Here is a 20329-nt window from a genome sequence, read left to right as displayed (position 1 = left end):
GTATTAGCTAAACTCAAAGGTAACTTTAAAAAACCTCAGTAGCATAAATGTTCTAAACAAAAGATTATTGCAGTTGGTCTTTAAAAGCATACACTCTAAAATATAAAATACAAATCAACATCGGCGAATATAAAGGGGTGTAGGCGGCTGACTCCGCCCAATAAAAGCATTCTCAGCTGACCCCCCCACTCCATTAAGCAATCTTTTCCTTACATAAATAGTTCAACCTTTTGACTTCAGGGTGGAAGCACATTCATATTACGAGTCTCTATAAATAAATTGCAGTTCACTAACTAACCACTAGAGGCTGTAAACAAACTTAAGTACGTTCACACCATTTACTCAACTTTTAAACCTACCTATTTAAAAAAATGACTATTTAAAAAAATGTGTTTAAATTATTTAGAATCACTGACAAAACCTTTTCAATTAGGTATTTAGGTTTATGTATTTGCAGTATAAAATTATGCCAACTTAACTCCTAGATTTCTCCAAGCACAGCTGAGAAGTTTTGAGTTTTATCCTGATTTTCATCCATTCTAAAACAGAAAAAGACAACATTAGTTCAACTTTCCTTTGTGGAAAAGTTATTAACAGAAACCTCATCTTCCTCCCATTCCTTGCAGTTTGCTTCTGCAGATGGCGCACCGGTAAAGTCGCAGAAGTATTCTAATGAAAGGTGTCACCTTTTCAAATGGGCTCTGCAGGAAAACTCTGCAATCTCTCAGCAAATGTGCCTTGTTACTATGGTGATTTTACTTGCGGGGTGAGGTGACTAGAGAATGTTCAAGAGAACAGCCGAGAACAAGGCTGACATTTATTGTTACAAACAACGAAGCTCCAACATGTGTATTTGCATAAATGCTCCCATAACTGAGTGATTTTCAATAAGTGTTGTGTTTCTGTCTTGGAGAAGCTTGCCCTTTAACTCTGCGTCGTACAAGGTGAACTGCAATGAGAGAAAAACACAGAATTCTGAGCAAAAGGAGAAAAAAAAACTTATAAAACAAGTAAAGCAAGACAATAAAATGCTTGTTCTTGTCGACTTTGCATATATGTTTGTTGGCAACAATGTAAACTGTTGCAACAGCACAACAACAACTTATAGGGCGATACATTTTCAATTTCTCCTGGGATGAGCAACACAGCACTAATTAAACTGCAACCTCCACAATTGCTTCATTTATCTATTTTCCAATTTGTTATTTTGCCTTTAATTATCATCCAGAGCGTTTTGATGATCCTAAGGATTAATTAATGCTCGGTGATTTCTTCAAAACATCTCATTACGCTTCCTTTAATGTGACCAGTGTCATGTCAATGGAGTTAATTGGAGGAACAGATGTCGAAAAACAGGAACAATTGAGCTTTTTGACGTGTCAGAGATAAAGTGAGAAGGGGCGGAGCTACAGGGGGGCAGTTATAACTTTTTTTTTTCCCTGAAAAGGAGTTTCAATTAGCAACTTTTGAGTAATATTGTTTGTATTTATTGGTAAGTTTTGCTTTTAAGGTATTTTTATTACAGAAAGGAATTATATCTAGTTATTTAGTTTGCAAATTAGACAAACTTTTCTGGAGCTGAGAACATCCCTGGATCACTTTCTTGGGGAAAAAAGGTCAGCTGGTTTGTTTTGGCACAACGTTGATCCCATTCTGGCTCAGCAATCTTGCACCTGCTCATCTGCACTGTTGCCCCAGCAACACAGATCTGTGATGTATGGACCATGCTTGGTCGGCAGTGTGCCGCCTTCTCCATTACTTTGTCAGAATCTAAGGCTGAGTTTGGAGCAACACGCTCAAAAAGATTCAATTTGATTTGGTTCAAAATTTCCAGGGTCAAAAATGTTGCACACTATTTAGTGGAGTTCACAATGAACTTTTTGAGAGTAAATCGAATTGCCAGGACAGAAATTAAAAGGAACGTTTTTTCACTTAATGAACCCTTAGAAATATTTCTAGTCGTGACTTTTCTACAGTTGTTTTATACACAAAAAATCTCACAAAAGTTGCTAAATATTGTCAAATAAAGAATACCTAGAAGTTAACCGTTGAATTTTCAGACTAATGAAAACTTTTCTTGGTGTTTTTAACATAATTTCGTGGCATTTTTTCTACAATTGGAGGACATATTTAAAGAAAATTAAGCTTAAAACTAAATTCCTCAGTATTTTTTATTCAAACCATTGTGAATCAAGAGAAGATGAATAGATGTTTAAAAAAAAGATTGCATTTATTAAAAAGAAAAAAGCTAGGCAAGCCATGCACAATATCTTGTGCCCTAAAGTCAGTATCTCGTTCACGTAGGTCATTATCTCATGCTCGCAAGTCGCTATCTTGTGCTCGCAAGTCAGTATCTTGTGCCCGCAAGTTAGTATTTCGTGCTCGCAAGCTGGTATCTTGTGCACTCAAATTAATATCTTGTGCCTGCATGTTAGTATCTTGTGCCCGAGACTTAGTACCGTTGTGACCGCAACTTAGTATTTTGTGCCTGTAAGTAAATATGTTGTGCAGGCAAGCTAGTATCTTGTGTCTGTAAGTTAGTACCTTGTGACTGCAAGTCAGTATCTTGTGCTTACAAGCTAGTATCTTGTCCCTTTAAGTTAGTATCCTTTGTCCGCAAGTTAGTATTTTGTGCTCCCAAGTTAGTCTCTTGTGCGCTTAAGTTAGTATCTTGTGTTCGCAAGTTAGTATCTTATGTTCCCAAGTTAGTATCTTGTGCGCATAAGTTAGTATCTTGTGTCCACAAGTTAGTATCTTGTGTTCCCAAGTTAGTTTGCTGTGCGCATAAGTTAGTATCTTGTGTGCTTAAGTTAGGATATTGTGCGCATAAGCTGGTATCTTGTGTTCCCAAGTTAGTATCTTGTGCGCACAAGTTAGTACCTTGTGCGCATAAGTTAGTATCTTGTGCGCATAAGTTAGTATTTTGTGCGCATAAGTTGGTCGCTTGTGCACTTAAGTTAGTATCTCGTGCGCATAAGTTGGTATCTTGTGTTCCCAAGTTAGTATCTTGTGTTCCCAAGTCAGTATCTTGTGTGCCTAAGTTAGGATCTTGTGTCCACAAGTTAGTATCTTGTATTCCCAAGTTAGTATCTTGTGCGCATAAGTTAGTATCTTGTGTCCGCAAGTTAGTATCTTTTGTTCCCAAGTTAGCTTGCTGTGCGCATAAGTTAATATCTTGTGTCCACAAGTTAGTATCTTGTGTTCCCAAGTTAGTATCTTGTGTTCCCAAGTCAGTATCTTGTGCGCATAAGTTAGTATCTTGTGTGCCTAAGTTAGGATCTTGTGTCAACAAGTTAGTATCTCATGTTCCCAAGTTAGTATCTTGTGCGCATAAGTTAGTATCTTGTGTCCGCAAGTTAGTATCTTTTGTTCCCAAGTTAGTATCTTTTGTTCCCAAGTTAGTATCTTGTGTTCCCAAGTCAGTATCTTGTGCGCCTAAGTTAGTATCTTGTGTTCCCAAGTTAGTATCTTGTGTTCCCAAGTTGGTATCTTGTGCGCATAAGTTAGTATCTTGTGCGCATAAGTTGGTCTCTTGTGCCCGCAAGTTAGTATCTCGTGCGCATAAGTTAGTATCTTGTGCGCTTAAGTTGGTATCTTGTGCCCGCAAGTTAGTATCTTGAGTGCATAAGTTGGTTTCTTGTGCGCTTAAGTTAGTATCTTGTGCGCATAGGCTGGTATCTTGTGTCTGCAAGTTAGTATCTTGTGTTCCCAAGTTAGTATCTTGAGTGCATAAGTTGGTTTCTTGTGCGTTTAAGTTAGTATCTTGTGCACATAAGTTGGTATCTTGTTCCCGCAAGTTAGTATCTTGTGTTCCCAAGTTAGTATCTTGAGTGCATAAGTTGGTATCTTGTGTGCTTAAGTTAGTATCTTGTGCGCATAAGTTGGTATCTTGTGCCCGCAAGTTAGTATTTTATGTTCCCAAGTTAGTATCTTGTGCGCATAAGTTAGTATCTTGTGCGCTTAAGTTAGGATCTCGTGCGCATAAGTTGGTATCTTGTGCCCGCAAGTTAGTATCTTGTGCCTTCAAATGAGTATTTTGTATTTGGAAGTTGGTATCCTGTGTGCTTTAGTAAGTATAAATAGCAGTTTAATATTTGCGAGCAAATAAGTATCTTGTGCACAAAAGGTACTAAGTAACTTATGGGACCAACATACTAAATTGTGGATAGAACATGCAAATTTAAAGAATTTTTTTATCTATTCAATGTCATGTCGGTAAAATTCTGCTTCTTTTCAGATACTATGTCCTAAAAAACAACGGGTTTTTTTTTTTTTTTGGCTAAATACAACATATTTATAATTAGAAGACTATTGGTAAAACTTATAACCCTCCTGCTCTCTTATGGGGTCCAGATGACCCCACCCTTATTTTAATTTCCCTCCCATGACAAAGGTGGACAAAGATGGAAAGGATTTTTTTGTCTGCCACAGACACCAGTGAAGATAAAAAATCCTTTAAAAAAAATTTCAGCGCGCTATCTTGTAGAGTCCAGATGACCCCACTTTTAATGTAAACATGCCAAAAATCATTGGAAAAAAAAATTCAGCTGGGGTTCCAGGCGACCCCACTACCAGCGTTAATGTCCCTAGGATAGAACAAGGGTTAAAATAGATTAAAAAATGATTGGAGCGGGTATTTGAATTTAAAAAATAAATAGAGAAAATGAATTGTTCACAAAAACGGACTCATGTAATCTGAGTTTGAAAGTGTAAAAGGTGAATGAGTCAGTTCCTGCACCAAATTTTAAATGGTTGACATGTTTCTTTTGATCTCCCACTCTTTATAAATTAATTTCACTTTGATGTTCGTTGTAAATTTCCTTTTCATTTCTGTATCAGTACGTTAGGGTGCTTCACTTCCCATGTCTGAAGTGTTGGAACGATTTTTCCGCCCCGCCCTGTTTTGACTCTGGTTCAAAACGCCTCTCCTGTCCACACTCTGATTCCAGCATTACCGTGGCTGTACGGAATTTTTCATCCTTTTATATCCCATAATTCTCCGTCCTTACCATCTCTGTTTGAGTATTGTTCACAACCCACCCCCACACTTCCTCTGATTACTGCAGATTGATTACCGGCAGTTAGACCTGCTAAGGATCTCTGAGATTCTCCGTGAGAGCTGCGGCTATAAATCTTTCTGTGGACATTAAACGGCCACACTGCACATATTGTATATGTCTGCATGTTGTGAAGGGTGAGATGGATTTGTGTGGGAGAGGGATTGATCATGTGTGGCCCCCTATCTAATACTGGAGGAATCAGGCACATGTGCCGAGGGGTGATGAATGAAACTTTGTGGACGGATAACTGCAATGCTTCCCATTATGAGAAGAGAGATTTCGAAGTCGGGACTTTTGGCTTCTGCTCCGGTCGAAGGTTAGGAAGTAGAGTGCTTGTTTGTGGGAATTAAATGGACAATGTATCAAAGATAGCATGAATTGGAGTCCTGGAGAGTCCTACACAATGCCGCTGCGATGACTCAACTAAATTGTTCGGAACATCCCATTAAAAGCTCGGATTTTCTCTACTCCCGGCATGGATTTTGGATGTATAGCACACCCCGAAAGTGTCTGAGTTGACCTCGGTGTGAGGAAAAAAACTGCAGAAACCCATTTAAAAAGTCGGATTTTTGCACATTTCTTTAGGACAGAAATGGCTTCAGGGAGAGTGAAAATGCTGATGTGGAGATTTTAACCCTCTAAATGGTGTAGGTGCATAATTGCTGAAGGGAGAAAAAAGATAAAAACTTCCCTCAGATATGCGAGTGCAACACCTGGTGCACCGATTATGATTCAAAAGCTAAGTCGCTCGCTGTGAGGGAAGATTCACAGCCCCACAAAAACACACGGGGAGTGGTTTTGGGAGGCCGGAGCTGCACGCTCGCCGCTCGCTCGATAAGAGGCAGGAGATAATAGGCTGGCGATATTCGAGGCGCTGGGAGCGCACGAGGGAGGTGTCTCACAGGGGGTCAAAAAGAGAGCTCCACATAAAGAGGAGGAGACAGAGAAAAGATGAGGGGCGCACAGAGAAGGCCGGTATGAGGATGAACCCTGCGGTTACATCAAGCACAGAAAGGCAGAGCGTGCACAACTTTCCGCCAGTCTGCGGGGCGCATCAGGCGCAGCACCTTCTGTATGGAAACTTGACCTATTTCAAAAACAATCCTCTCCCAGTCAGTGACGGCAAAGAATCACTCGCACCCTTTCTATCCTCATTCATCCCCCACAATCCTATTCTGTCTCTTTCTCTGATGTCTGCTTTTTCTGTAGCTTTCCTTCTATGTATCCATCGCTCTTTTATCTTTTTCTTTTTTTATTATTTTTTTTATTTTTTTCTGTGTGTGTGTGAAAGACAGGATCAATAGTCCGGAACACCGCAAGGAATTTCATAGACCGTCATCTGACGAAACCCCAGGAGAAATATTCTCTGACATGAAATGTGCCACCTTCCTCAAGACAGGAGCAGGTACTTCCTGTAAATTCACAGTTTAAAAATGGCTGATAAAAAACGTGAATACTCTAAGAAAATCAAACATAATTAAAGACAATTGGAATTATGTGTGAATATCACTGATTGATGTCCACCACACCCAGAAGGAGACAAAAAACCAAGAAAACATTTGTGTACAAATGAGAATCTAAGTCTTTTTCAAGTTTTTTGGACAATAATTCAAACAAGTGTGTTATTTAGAGCAGTAGCACCCCTCCCCCGCATCCTAGACCTATACCGGACCCAGTTATTTATAATCTGATTCTCTGCAAAACAGCAAGATTTGGAAAGGTGAAATGCAAAAAAGCCAGGGAGCATTGTACATTTTGAGCTAAAAAAAGTTAAAAACAGTCCGTTTTAGGAGAAAAATATTTTACACTAATGGTGAAAAGTCAACAGGGAAACCCTCATCTAGTGGTCTTTTGGGGAACTGCAGAATTTGATACTTCTAGCCTCATTGACTTTGATCTTAACACCAACTCGCTCACTGCAACAAAAAGTCTTTAGAGATGAAACACGTGATATTCATTGTGGTGCCAACAAAATATACATTTCCGGATTAAGTTAAAACAGATCTTCTTGTTGTTTTGGTGTAGAGGTGCTCAAAGAGGCCCAGAGCGCTCTGCTGCCAACTAGTGGTCGGAGGCTAAAGAGGAAAACAAAAGGACGCTCATAAATGATTAAATAAATATCCCGATGGCAACATTTTATATCGATACAAGTATCGCCAAACGAAGTATCGCCAAACAAAGTATCGCAATATTTTCCTATAACCCCTATTAATTACCATCTACAACAAGTGGTGTATAATGTTTAACATTACCCCTTTACCTTAAAAAAAATTAAATATGGTTTAAGTTGTTAATAATTTAAAAGAGGCCCATATAATATCAAGATCCATCCACCTTCATACACCTATACAATGATCTGGTGAATACTTGATTCTGATTGGCTGTAGGGTGATAAGTAAGTGATAAGGAACACCTTTAAAAAGTTAAGGAATGTTTTATATTATTGCGGAGCAACCAAAACTCAGAAGAAAGGTTGACCTACTTTATTTTACAGTTTATTCCACGTGGTATAAGCCGGATAATGCCCTCCGAGGTGTCCATTATCAGAAATTAATAGACTTTGCAGAGTAAACTTCAGACAGTACAGGCCATGGCGTTGTCAATTCATTTTTGATAATGGACATTTCATTGGGCGTTATCCCTTAAGTTTCAGAGTTTCACCAGTTGCTGGAGCCTATTCCTGCTACTATTGGGTAAAGGTGAGATACACTCTGGGAAGGTCACACAGCATAGCCCCAGCTATGGTGGTTGAGCCCCAACCACTACAATAATACTATAACAGTATTAAAATTTAAAACATAAACAATAGAAAGATGAAATTAACATTTTTAAATTGTTATCCATCGTTTTGTTCTGAAACAGCAAAATTAATGCTTCATTATTCTCTGCTTTTGATTTATTCGTAGTATTTTAGAATAAAATCTACAAACAAAAACAAAATCCTTGATTAATCTTTCCATTCTGGCCCTTGAGCTGCTAAAATCCCATTTTCTTGTGAGATTCAGATTTTTAACTTTCAACAGATGGTTTCAGATGTGACTCATGTTATGAGTCACATCTGAAACCTTCACCAGAAGTGACTCTTCATAAAAGCACAAATGAATATCTGATCGTGAGGTGCAACGTCTTAGCAGACGGTGCTTGTGTACATGTCAGGGAAGGGCAATATCTCTTTCTTTTTATTTCCCGATGAAGTGAATCACATTTGAATTGGCTGAAAGTTTTGCAATTCATGTCTTTTGTTTTGAAACTAAACTGTCATTGCACTCAAGAATAAAGTTGGTGATGGGTCTAGTGCGGCAAAGTCTAGAGATTATACACAAATGCAAAAGTAAAGGGCCCATACCATGAAACATTTAATTTTTATGCTTTAAAGTGTATTATACTGTTCATTCCTCACTATAAACAACCTCAAAGCAGTATTTTGATCCGTTCGCGCATTTCTGAGTAATTCTCTACAAAAGGGTGGAGAAAAGGATCAGACTATTTCCTGGTGTAGAAAGAAAGAAGAAATTTTCCTGGTGGTAAAAGGGAGCAGACTGTTTCCTGGTGGGAAAAGGAAGAAGAAATTTTCCTGGTGAAGAAAAGAAGAAGAAAATTTCCTTGTGGAGAAAGGAAGCAGACTATTTCCTGGTGGATAAAGGAAGAAGACTACTTCCTGGTAAGAAAAGGGAGCAGACTATTTCCTGGTGGATAAAGGAAGAAGAATATTTCCTGATAAGAAAAGGGAGCAGACTATTTCTTGGTGAAGAGAGGAAGAAAACTATTTCCTGGTGGGAAGAGGGAGCAGACAATTTCCTGGTGGGAAGAGGGAGCAGACTATTTTCTGGTAAGAAAGGGGAGAAAACTATTTCCTGGTGGGAAGAGGGATCAGACTATTTCCTGGTAAGAAAGAGGAGAAGACTATTTCCTGGTGGGAAGAGGGAGCAGACTATTTCCTGGTAAGAAAGAGGAGAAGACTATTTCCTGGTGGGAAGAGGGAGCAGACTATTTTCTGGTGGAGAAAGGGAGCAGATTATTTCCTGGTGGAAAACACAAGCGATGAATTGGGAGAACTGGTTTAAACATGGATTAATGAGTCAGGGCCGAAAAGGATTTTTTTATGAAAAGTATTTTTGATACAGAGATTAATTATAAGCAAAAAGAACTGTTCACAGCCAGTGCTGTTTGGAAAAAAAATGTTCTCATTTCAATAAACCCTGAAATATTCATCTGTTGTCTGCATTTTTTGACCAAATTTCACTACAAAATGAATCCATTAGCATCATCATTCTGTATGTGACAAATTGTGGGGATAAACATCTGGGATTCACAGTAAGTACATTAATGTTTTTAAAAAATATATATATTTTTTTTTCTTTTCATGAGTGACATACTGGCACCCGGACGGCTCTAGGATGACGTCAGGATATGGGCGGGAGTGAAAGGCGGAGCCTCATAGATTAAATTATTTTACTTCTGAGTAGGAAAAGAGTTCACAAAAATAACTTGTATCTCACAAATAATGTATTTTTTTTGGTGTTCCAAAGGTAACATATGATCATTTATATGGATATGGCTTACTTTGTAAGACTCAAGAAAATCATGGTATCCCCCCTTTAAGGTCTGGAAAACTGATTAAAAGTTTACATCTTTCTTAACAAGATACAGTTGAATTTTTTACATATTCTGGTGAAAATCACAACCATGATGGATTGTAGAATTCAAAGAGCGGTTCTGAATACGAAAAAACATTCACATAACTGCACTGCAGTGATGACAGCTCAACAGGGAAAAGTAATCAAAATGTATATCATGGCGTCTCCTCACCTCCAACTAACTCCAGCTTAGCCCCGCCCTCATTTTGCAAACAAACCTATGCCCTTGGTAGAGTTCTCCTCATTAAAGCTCCATCAGCGAGTCCCATCATTACCTGTTTACTTCGCTCTCCTCCCTCTCTTCTGCTCTCTGTTAGCCAGCCAGGTGCCACACACTCCAGAGGATATCCCAATTAGAAACAACACACAGAGACGCAAACGCGCGCCGCCGAATATTCCAATTAAATCGAACCTGAATGTAGACACACGAGGAGCTGCTGGTGGATGTGCTAATTAGCAGAGCAAACACGCGCCGGACTGTTGGCGCCGCTCGGTGAAACATGGCAGGTAACATGTGCTCGGACACGCAGATAAACCTCTTTATACGGTCATAAAAAAGAAACAAAAATTCACGCACCAACACACCCCTGCAGCCGGCCCGGCGCATCATCAACTCACGAGCAAACACCAAACAATACACAGAAGGTCAGCGCTTCACTTTGTCATCCACACTCAGCGGCGTGAAAGGTTAGAGGAGCTGCCAGCAGCGATGAGATGACCTGTTTGAAACTGAACTGAGCGTCCGCGAGGGGAAAACCGGCGACTGACCTCACTGCCGGCTGATACCCACCAAGGTTTATTGTGTGATTTTTTTTTTTTTTTTTGGCGTGATATGGAATCATCCAAAAACACTTGACTCACTTAAAACTTTTCTCCACAACTCTTAGATTTTATGAGGGGAATAAAAAGGGACTCTTTTGAGGTGTGATTAAACAGAAATACTTTGATGTGAGCTTTTTAGCTTCACAGCTGAGGCTGGCACCCGCCTGTAAAGGCAAATAGGCAGAGGTGAGGGGAAAGGGAAAAACAAAAACATCCCGATTCACTCTGGAAAACAGGGACTGATTATAAATGGTAAAAACATTTTTACAAAGCATAGAATTGAGTTTCCCACTGAAACAGCCATTGATGTCCTCTTACACGTTTAAAGAACCAATGAAAATAGTGTTTTTAACCTGTTCTTGTGGCATTTCTCTCAATATGGATGACATATGTTCAATTGTTGTAATTAATTCATTGTGAATCAGGAGCAGATACAAAAAAAAATGCAGGTTTCAATCAACAGACCACTCCATTCTGTTGCATCCACTTGTAGACGACTAGATCCATGCATGTCTATATCTGCCCCTCCATTTCTGCTGACCCCGCCCCCTGTAAAGTTGATTGAGGCTTCATCTCCACCAATCACCAGGCTGGGATGGGAGTTTAAAAGCTGTTTTTCAGACTGTGACTGTGTCCCTTCTAGTAGTTTCCTAACTTTTCAGTCAAACGTATTAAATTTAATTGTGTGGTTTCCTTACTATCTTTAGAGTAGTTGTTGATTTTAATCATATTTAATTATATTTCTGTTATTGACTGTATGAGAGAACTGGACTGAGTGATCCTTCACTCCAAAAAATCCAATAGACTTATATTGATGAATTATTACTCAGTTATTCTATGAGTCAGAGTATCAATTGTTGCTATGATACATTTAACTCAACATCTTCTTAGAAATCCTGAATTTTTTCATGTTTTTTTTTTCTTGATCGCAAGTTATAAACTGACCAATCAGATGTCTCCGTAAAAGCATGGAATGCCTGCTGGCTCCACCTTTAATGTTTGACAGATTCTCCCGAGCCACCTTCAGTAGAAGAGGTGTCGGCTTCGAACAAACATACTCCTGATTGAAGACAGTAGTTGCCATAGAAACATTGACTCGGACTGTCTTGAACCAATCACTGTCATCTGGTTCCAACATGGCGATGTTCTTATTGCTTGACGGCTGAATTGGCTTCATTTCGCTGGAGCTGCATGTACAGCATTTTTCTATGGGTGATCTCACACATTCTCAGTCCAGTTCTTTGTATACAGTCAATGGTTTCTGACATTAGTTTCTATTGGTAAAAAAAAGGCCTGAGAATCTATGTGAAAGCATTTCACACATGAAGCCACTTTGTTTTGTACTTTATGTTGTGACTTATTTCACTTGTAATCATAATAAACAGATTTAAGTCTAACTTAGCTTAGATTTTTCATATTTTATATAATATTAATGTTTCATTTTTCTCAACATAACCCACATCAGAGCTGGCATTTAGCTTAAACCTGTACAGCTGGAGAGCTCCAATATAACTTGTTGCACCGCTAATGTTAGCTTGGTGTTTTGAGGGGCAGATTGGTAGTACGCTAGAAAGAGAAACAAAGGGATGATGGGAAATAAGGGCAGGCTTACTCCGTACCAATGTTCCAATCTACAAGTCAAATTTCTAATAACCCCTACATTGTGTTTGGGTCACAACTGACCCATTTTCACATTTTAAAACTGGTCAACTTTGACCCAAACACAATGAAACGGTTAAATTATTGCCGCTCTGGAGAAACTATCTTAGAAAATAACACAATTTAAAAATATTTTGTCTTAAAACAGCAAAATAATAGCTATAAGACCACTGGGGACACTTGGATCAAAAATGTTTGGAGTGGGACTTGAAGTATTTGGAGTGAGTTAATTTTGTGTATCGCTATAATCTTTGAGGAAATCCACTGTGTGGTCGGTGCAAGCATGTGCAGCACCGAGAACAGCAAAAGCTGACGATCAATGCCGTGCCGCAAATCCCAATAAGTCACTGAAATGTTTTGTTGTTAAAATGGAATCAAAAAAATGGAATCAATACGTTGCTGCTGCATCTCTGCTTAACACATTTATTGTGTGTGTGCGGTGTGTGTGTGGTGTTATGAATCGCATCAGCTCTATCAATACTTCTGGGGGTGGGCGTAAGCGTGTACCTGCTTTCTAAATTTTGTTTCCTACCTCTTAAGGTGAAAGGACATTTCCCTGTGTGTGCTGCTACTTCAAATGTATGAAAGATCAATAAGGAGCAGCCCGGGAGCAAAGATCAGAGGCTGTTTCTGCAGTAAAAGGAGAGAAAATGACCATTTAGGTCCAAATGAAGGACATTTAGACTTAGCAAAAATTAGCCATTTTTTGCTAAATCTCTTTTACTAAAATTGCAAATTTAAATATTAAAATGCATGTTTTATGAATTTATAAATAGGAGTTCTCAATAATGTATTTAAAGTAAAAGTGAAGCATTTTCTACTGGACAATTTTGATTATAAAGCATCTTAAACTACACCAGTGAGGCTAAAAGCTCCTTTGATTAGGATTTTATGGATTTATTATAATTGCAATTATTATCCAATTATTATTGACATATTTACTATAAATTGTTTTTTTTTTTTTTGACAATTGCTTTCACATTTGTTTAGGTTTCACTTTTCACATTTCTAGATCCAAATCAATCCAGAAAATCTCTTTCATTTAGAGAAACACTGTTGTCCAACAGTGTAATTTTGGATTCAAACTGACTGCATGACTTTATTAACTTATAGTGTCAATATTTCTCAAAACGATTGGTTTTTGAAGATCTTTTTCCAATATTTGGACTCTAAATCAGTTTGTATTGTGTCACAAGATGCAGAAAAACAATCTCGTTATACATGAAGGATGAACTCTAAATTGAAACAGGATGAAGATCTGGTCCAACTTTACCTCAACGTAATTTGAGAAAATCTGTGACAAACCTACTTTAAAAATTGACATTTTCAGAGCTAATATTGTTGCCAAAGTAAACTGGAATTATCATCTAAAAGTGTATTCAGACTGGATACTTTAGCTCACTTTGATAATCCAGAAGATCTGATAGAACTGCAACTGTGAAGCACTTTGGGCCTTATAATTAGGTAGCACATCTCTGTATAAGTATACGCCAGGAAATAATAAATGACCAAAAATCAAACTTTTGTAGTTTTTCCTCTTTAACAAACCCTTTTTCTCTAATCTTTTTCTGATGTTTGGTAATGAGTACATACAATAGACTCAAACTGTTGCTGCGACATCAACAAGTACATTCTCCACGTCACTTTGGAAGTCAATGCAGCGAAATATGGAGCATCATTCAACAATGATCCAGAACATCACTTCTTCTGATATCAGAGCGGAGCTCCACCTAGCAAACCTGTCATCACAATAAATCGTGTGGATGTGTTATGTTCTTCAGACTGTAACGACTATAAATCAAGCGGGTTGTGTGGGTCTATTGCTGTGATTTACAGACCGTTTTCCCAGGATTCAGCTGCACAGCTGGAAACGTGGAGATAGGGGCTTGTTAGCGGACAGCGAGAACGGGATAAGTTTCAAAGTTCTGTTTGCAGGAGGTCAAAGAGAGTTGAGAAATATTTTTAAGCATCTGTCATTGCTAAGTTCTGTCCATCCGTCCATTTTCGTAACTCTGTATGTCCCTTTTGGGGTCAAGGGGGCTGTCCCGGCTAATTATGGGAAGGCCGCCAGTCTGTAGCACAATTGCTCCTGCATACTCTTAGCTAGGGATGTCCTGATCCTATCACATGGTTGATAACTTGATTGAAATCGAATACTGTCTCCAGATCAATATTGGACACGTAATTTCTTCTTGTCATGATCAGTGCTTTATATTTCAAGCTGATTATTACGAATAAACATTCTACTCGAAGGTTGCATATCATGAACGGATCTCCACAATTTATTGTGGCGCTAGTTTGAGAAGGAGGCGCACAAAACCAGTTCAGCTAAGCTCAGTTAAAGGGTAACCAAACCCTAAAATCAACTTTTTCTGGATGTTGACCTCTATAAATGGGGCTTTAAAAGTGCTGTCTGTTGGTCGTTGCCACATTTTTGACAAATTAAAATAAACAAGTTTAATCCTTGAAAATACAGTCAAAAACATCTGTTGTGCTGCCCCCTACAGGTTGAAACGAGGTATTACAGCTAAATTTATTGATTGGTCAAACCATTGAAGTCCCCCATCTTTCAGAAGTCCCGCGTCATGACAGCCCTGTTCTCCAGCTCCACCCCTCTGACTGGATTCTCAAATTTCGGCTGTGGGTGGAGTTAGACTCCAACTTCCATGTTTGGTGACCCTTTAAGCAATATATAATCACATTTATGGATATGAACGGCTTAAGAAAATCATAGTATGGACCCTTTAAGGGTTAAATGATAAAATAAGGTTAATGAAATTTAGGGCTGCCACGATTAGTCGAGTAATTTACGACTAATCGACTATTAAAATAGTCGACGACTGATTTAATAGTTGATTAGTCGTTACTTTAGATAATATTGACTCAGAGTGTAGTAAAGCTGAAAGTTGTAATGTGATTCTCTTAGCTTTTTGAACTATTTTGGCATTTATTAAGGTTTTATAGGCTATTTTGGAGTTTAGCTAATATTGCAGCTACATGCTAGCTATTTTGGCTAATTTAGGATTTTTTCCGTTTTTTAATCTATTTTGGAGTTTAACTAATATTTCAGCGGCATGCTAGCTATTTTGGCTAATTTAGGATTTTTTTTTGTTGTTGTTTTTAGGCTAATTTGGGGTTTTACCTAATATTTCAGCTGCATTATAGCTATTTTGACTCATTTTCTTTCTTTTTTTAAGGCTAATTTGGAGTTTAGCTAATATTTCAGCCATATGCTAGCTGTTTTGGCAATTTAGTTTTTTTCTGTTTTTTTAGGTTAATTTGGCATCTAACTAATATTTTAGCTGGCTATCAGCTCACTGTTTTCAGCTATTACCTTCAACGATTTCAGCTATCAGCTCTAGCATGTTCAGCGGCCAAATTCAGCTTACAGCATTTACACTAGCATTATCGCGGGTAATGCTATATATCTAGTTCTTAGTTAGCTTAAAACTAATGATGGTTAAAATTTGTGCTTTATATCCAGTTTGCACACAAACCGATTAGTCAACTAATCAGAAAAAATAATCGGTGATTAGTCGACTATTAAAATAATCGTTTGTGGCAGCACTAATGAAATGTGTGGCAAAAGTATCGGATCGGGACTCAACAAATACTCAAAATCAAATAAATCGGATCGGGCTCAAAAAATCCTGATTGGGACATCCCTACTCTTAGCAACCCTTTTAATTAAACTATGAAATATGTTTTTGGAAGGAAGAGGGAGTGCCAGGAAAAAACCCACATATGTACAGGGAGAACATGCAAACTCCACACAATGAGGCCCCACGTTTGGGGCTGAAACCAGAGGGTTTGCACTGTGGTGCAAGGGCGCCAACCACGGCGCCACTTTAAGTTCTAGTACAGGGGTGTCAAAATCAATTGCAAAATAATACAAGTTAGAAATATGTGCAAGATAGCCTTGGGTCACAAATAACAACAATAAAAAATGATCTGGAGGCCTTGACTATGACACACGCGTTCTAGTATGTCATTAATCAATTACAATGAGAAAACTGCTGGAGCCTATCCTTCAACGTGTCTGAACTCACCCTCTCTGCAGACTGCGACGTCCCAAAAAAGATGGGTATAAAAGCCAGCCAGATGATGCAAGTGGTGTACATGGTGAACCCGATGGGTTTGGCTTCGTTGAAGGTTTCGGGCACGCCCCGCGTCTTGATGGCGTACACCGTGCACGTCACCATGAGCAAAATGGAGTAACCCAGGGAGCAGATGAGCGACAGGTCGGAGATGTCACACTTGAGGACGCCGCGGGCCGCTTTGGGGTCCTGGGTCCGCTGCTCGCCATAGTCCACCACGATGTGGGGGGGGTCCACGGCGAACCAGACGAAGACGCCGACCAGCTGGACTGAGATCAGGGAGAAGGTGATGACCAGCTGAGAGGCGGGAGAGATGAACCTGCAAAAAAAAAAAATTATATCAAAAGTTGAAATGAGTTTCTTCCTCAGAAGCAAACATTTTTTAAGACTTTTTCTATAAATGCAGTTATAATAAAACTGCAGTTTTACAGGGAGTTTGGGAGAACTTTAATGAGTAAAAAAACAAGGAAAAAGTTGGGTTCGTGTGTATTTAAGTGTGTAAAATCAGTCGATCACCTGTTTTTGTAGGGACACGAACCCCTGAACCTGAGCATTATTACATCCTGCATTAACATTTTAGGTGACATTCTCCCTCACAGTCACTCTCATTCACTGCAAACATTATAATGGGAGCATGCGAGTTCATGGCTCCCATGAATAATGCATGAAACGCAAATGATGAGTAATGATTGCACGTAGCTTAATAAGGAAGAGGTGAAGAGTTGGTTTTTATGTAGCTACACGCCCGGTACATTAAAATCCGGCTTAAAGCAACACACACAGAGTAAATCATGTGGAAACAATGATTGACACTTTTTACTTCCTACCTGGGGGCTGTGACAGATTTCTTCCCTTGTTCGAAGATTCGGTGTATCCTGTTGGTCTTAGTGAGCAGCGCGGCGTAACTGAAACACATCCCCAGTCCGAGGAAGATCCTCCGGAGCGAGCACACGCCCACGTCCGGCGCGGCGATCATCAGGAAGGTGATGGCGTAGCACAGGAAGATCCCCGTCAGCAGCACGTAGCTCATCTCCCGGCCGGACGCCCGGACGATGGGCGTGTCGTTGTAGCGGACGAAGGTGACGATGACGAAGGAGGTGGCGATGATCCCCAGCATGGAGATGAAGACGGGGACGACGGCCCACGGGGAGTGCCACTCCAGCTTGATGATGGGGATGGGAACGCAGCCGGTGCGGTTGCCATCGGGTCGCATCTCGTAGGGACACAGCTCGCAGGTGAACTCAGAGGCCTGAGCAAAACAGGTCGATTGTGAGTGAAACGTATAAAAACAGCACATCTAGACCTTTTTAGGGTTTCTTTTAACACGAATTTCAAACTATGTTTGGATTTTTGAAAAAGAACACCTTTTCAGTTACTTTAGTACAATGGGAATGGTTAAAAAACATCCAACGAACCGATGGGATTACATACTGGTTCATACGATTCAATAAAACTAAAATGGCTCCTTATGTGAAAGCAACTCTACCACATATTGGCCCCAATCTTATAGTGTAAAGAAGTAGACGTAAACCAAGGGGATGGGTTCAGGCAGTCCTTAAATAGTGAAATCATGTGTTGTACCAAGCAAGAGCTCACAGCACAGAGCAGTAGCAATGAAACCCTTAATGGACTGTTCCAACACATTCTCACTCCCAACTCCTCATATGTTCGTGAAGTTTTTGGTGTCGCCAACTCGTCGTTTTTCGACGTGCTGGCTGTTCCCATTAAATCAGAGGTCCACAACCTCCGGGCCATGAACTGGTACTGGTTCAAAGGCTGCTTAGCATCGCAAATCAAGGGTCCCTAACTCTCAAGATGTGGACGGACCGGTACCCTAAGCCGGTACTGGTTCTGCGTCTGGTACTGTGTCCCTCTACAAAAAATGACGAGTTGGGGACACCCAAAACATCAAAAAGTGACGCTGTTGTGGCTGCTGCTGGTGTTCTGCATCCGACGTGTCATTTTGCCCACCCGACAGGTGGAGCTAATGATCTTGATCATCACCTGCCAGGTACTTAAACCAGAGGAGGTCGTCAACCAGGCAGAGCAGGAGGCTGAGTAGTGCTGGTTTGTTAGGTTCTCTTTTTCCTTCTTTATTTCCTCGGCAGTCTTACACTGCTGGGTTTTGTTATTTTAGTTTGGGGCTGGATCTTGGCAGCCTTTATTTGCTGGTTTGCTTTGTTTCTTTTTCGTAGTTAGAACCAATTAGGCAGCCTTAGCATAATTACTCCATCGGTCAATGTGGCGGGGTTAGTAGTTTCCCTGAGTTATTTTCTGTTTGGCCAAAGTTCCAATCTCGTTGTTTTGATTTTGCTGTTTTGAACCATTAAACTAAACATTTCATTTTTTTTCTATACAGGACACAGTTCTTTTATCTAATAAAACTGTTTTCCTTGTGTTCCTGGTGTCCAGCTTTTCATATGTTACAGTCAGTTTTTGGTGATCAGGTTTGCCTGTCAGGGCCGTAACAGACGCGGAGGGGTTTTGAACCAAACGTCCATATGTGACGAGTTGGGAGTGACGCGTGTTAAAGAATGCGCTAAATGCTAATTTTTTAACTCATATAGCCCATGGTGTTTACATTGGACAACACATTTTCCTACGGGTATGCTGCGGGTGATAAATCATAGCAAACACTGATACTACGTTCACCCCAGGCTTGGAAAAAAAAATGTTGGATTAGAAGGTTGTTCAAAAAATGTGTCAGAGCACAAACAAATTGCTATTCTTTTTTATTTTATTTATTTATTAAAAATAAATTATAAAAAAACGTTTTTTTTATTCTGACAAATAAAATGACTGTGTCGTAACGGTTCATTTCTCTATAGAAGTCTCTCGGATTTTGGCTTATTGGAACTAGCAGGTACTTCCTGTTTGTAACTTAATGAGGGAGAGGTCACTCAGTCCAGTTCTCTTATACAGTCGATGAATGCAATTAACAGGTGTAATCATTTCATAGACAAACAATACCATTAGAAATTGGAGAGCTGTAAGGTGTGATATTTTTGCTTCTTCTTGGGGAGTATGCAACAGAAAATATTACGTTATGGGAATCATACTGAAAACAGTATTATGTTGACAAAACGCTACACATAGGAATAACTTTTAATTGTTACACAACAAAAATAATTAGTCCAAACTTTGTGACAGAAAACATAAATTCATGCAAGAAAAACCCATTCAAATCAGGCTTTCTGTCAATCTGCAATTTATTCCAATAAACTCAAAGTAAAGCTGCTTATAGCAAGCAAGACACCCACACATAATTCATACAGCCTATACTAAAGAACATTTGCTATGCAGTTGAAAGGAAAAAAAAAATCACATTACTGTATTCACCTTTATGAAGTCACTCATGAATGAAAGTAAGAATTCGTACATTCTCTGAGAAAGCGCTACACGGCGGCGTTCTCATGGTCGCCTGCGTGTGCCAACACACTATTGATTCTACAGCAAATGAATGGAAACTCCCAAATGTGTATTGAGTCCTCACTCAATACACTGGAATTAGCTGCTGCCTTTTACTGACACATATTTACTTTTTTTCCTTGACTGAAACACAATTGTCACTGTATTTTCAGACTCCAAAAAAAAAAAAAAAATATTCCAATAAGCATAAAAAAACACAAAATTGGTGAAAGAAGAGCATTTCCTTCAATGTGTACTTTGTATGTGTTGTCTATAAGCAAATAATGGTATTGTAATGGAATTTTACACATGTTAATAAACTCGTAATTACACATAACTGATTTATTTACAAAGTAAACACATGAATTAAAGAAAGTTGTCAATAAGGATCTGATGTCTATCTGAAAACAAAATCAAACTCGGCCTCCTCTCAGTATGACTCTGCGCTAACCAGATTGTTAAAAACTTGAATGTGCAGTGAAAGAGCAATGATGCAAAAACAACTTTTAATGACTATCGAAAATCCTGCTGGTAGGAGTGTGAAGCCATGATATATCATCCTTGACAGCTTTTGGTTTTTGAGTCAAGAAAGAGAAAAGCGGTTTCAGCAATCCGTGTTTTGTTAAATTCCTGTGAATCACTCATG

General features: G+C 39.2%; 1 protein-coding gene across 11 annotated transcripts in view; it reads right to left on the bottom strand.

The window, feature by feature from the left end:
• grm8a (glutamate receptor, metabotropic 8a) overlaps positions 1-20329 on the bottom strand; it is a 349513-nt gene that overhangs the window by 19767 nt on the left and 309417 nt on the right. For all 11 annotated transcript variants that reach the window (XM_036210217.1, XM_036210211.1, XM_036210215.1 and 8 more), the window contains 2 exons: positions 17103-17524; positions 16228-16594 (listed from right to left, as the gene is read on the bottom strand). In XM_036210217.1, coding sequence (XP_036066110.1) covers positions 16228-16594; positions 17103-17524 — 789 coding nt within the window. The remainder of the gene's footprint in view (positions 1-16227; positions 16595-17102; positions 17525-20329) is intronic.

This window comes from Oryzias melastigma, linkage group LG23, assembly GCF_002922805.2.
Source record: "Oryzias melastigma strain HK-1 linkage group LG23, ASM292280v2, whole genome shotgun sequence".
In the NCBI taxonomy this organism is placed as follows: Eukaryota; Metazoa; Chordata; class Actinopteri; order Beloniformes; family Adrianichthyidae; genus Oryzias; species Oryzias melastigma.
The sequence above is the reverse complement of the archived record's forward strand: the minus strand, read 5'-3'. Positions and strand labels throughout refer to the sequence as shown.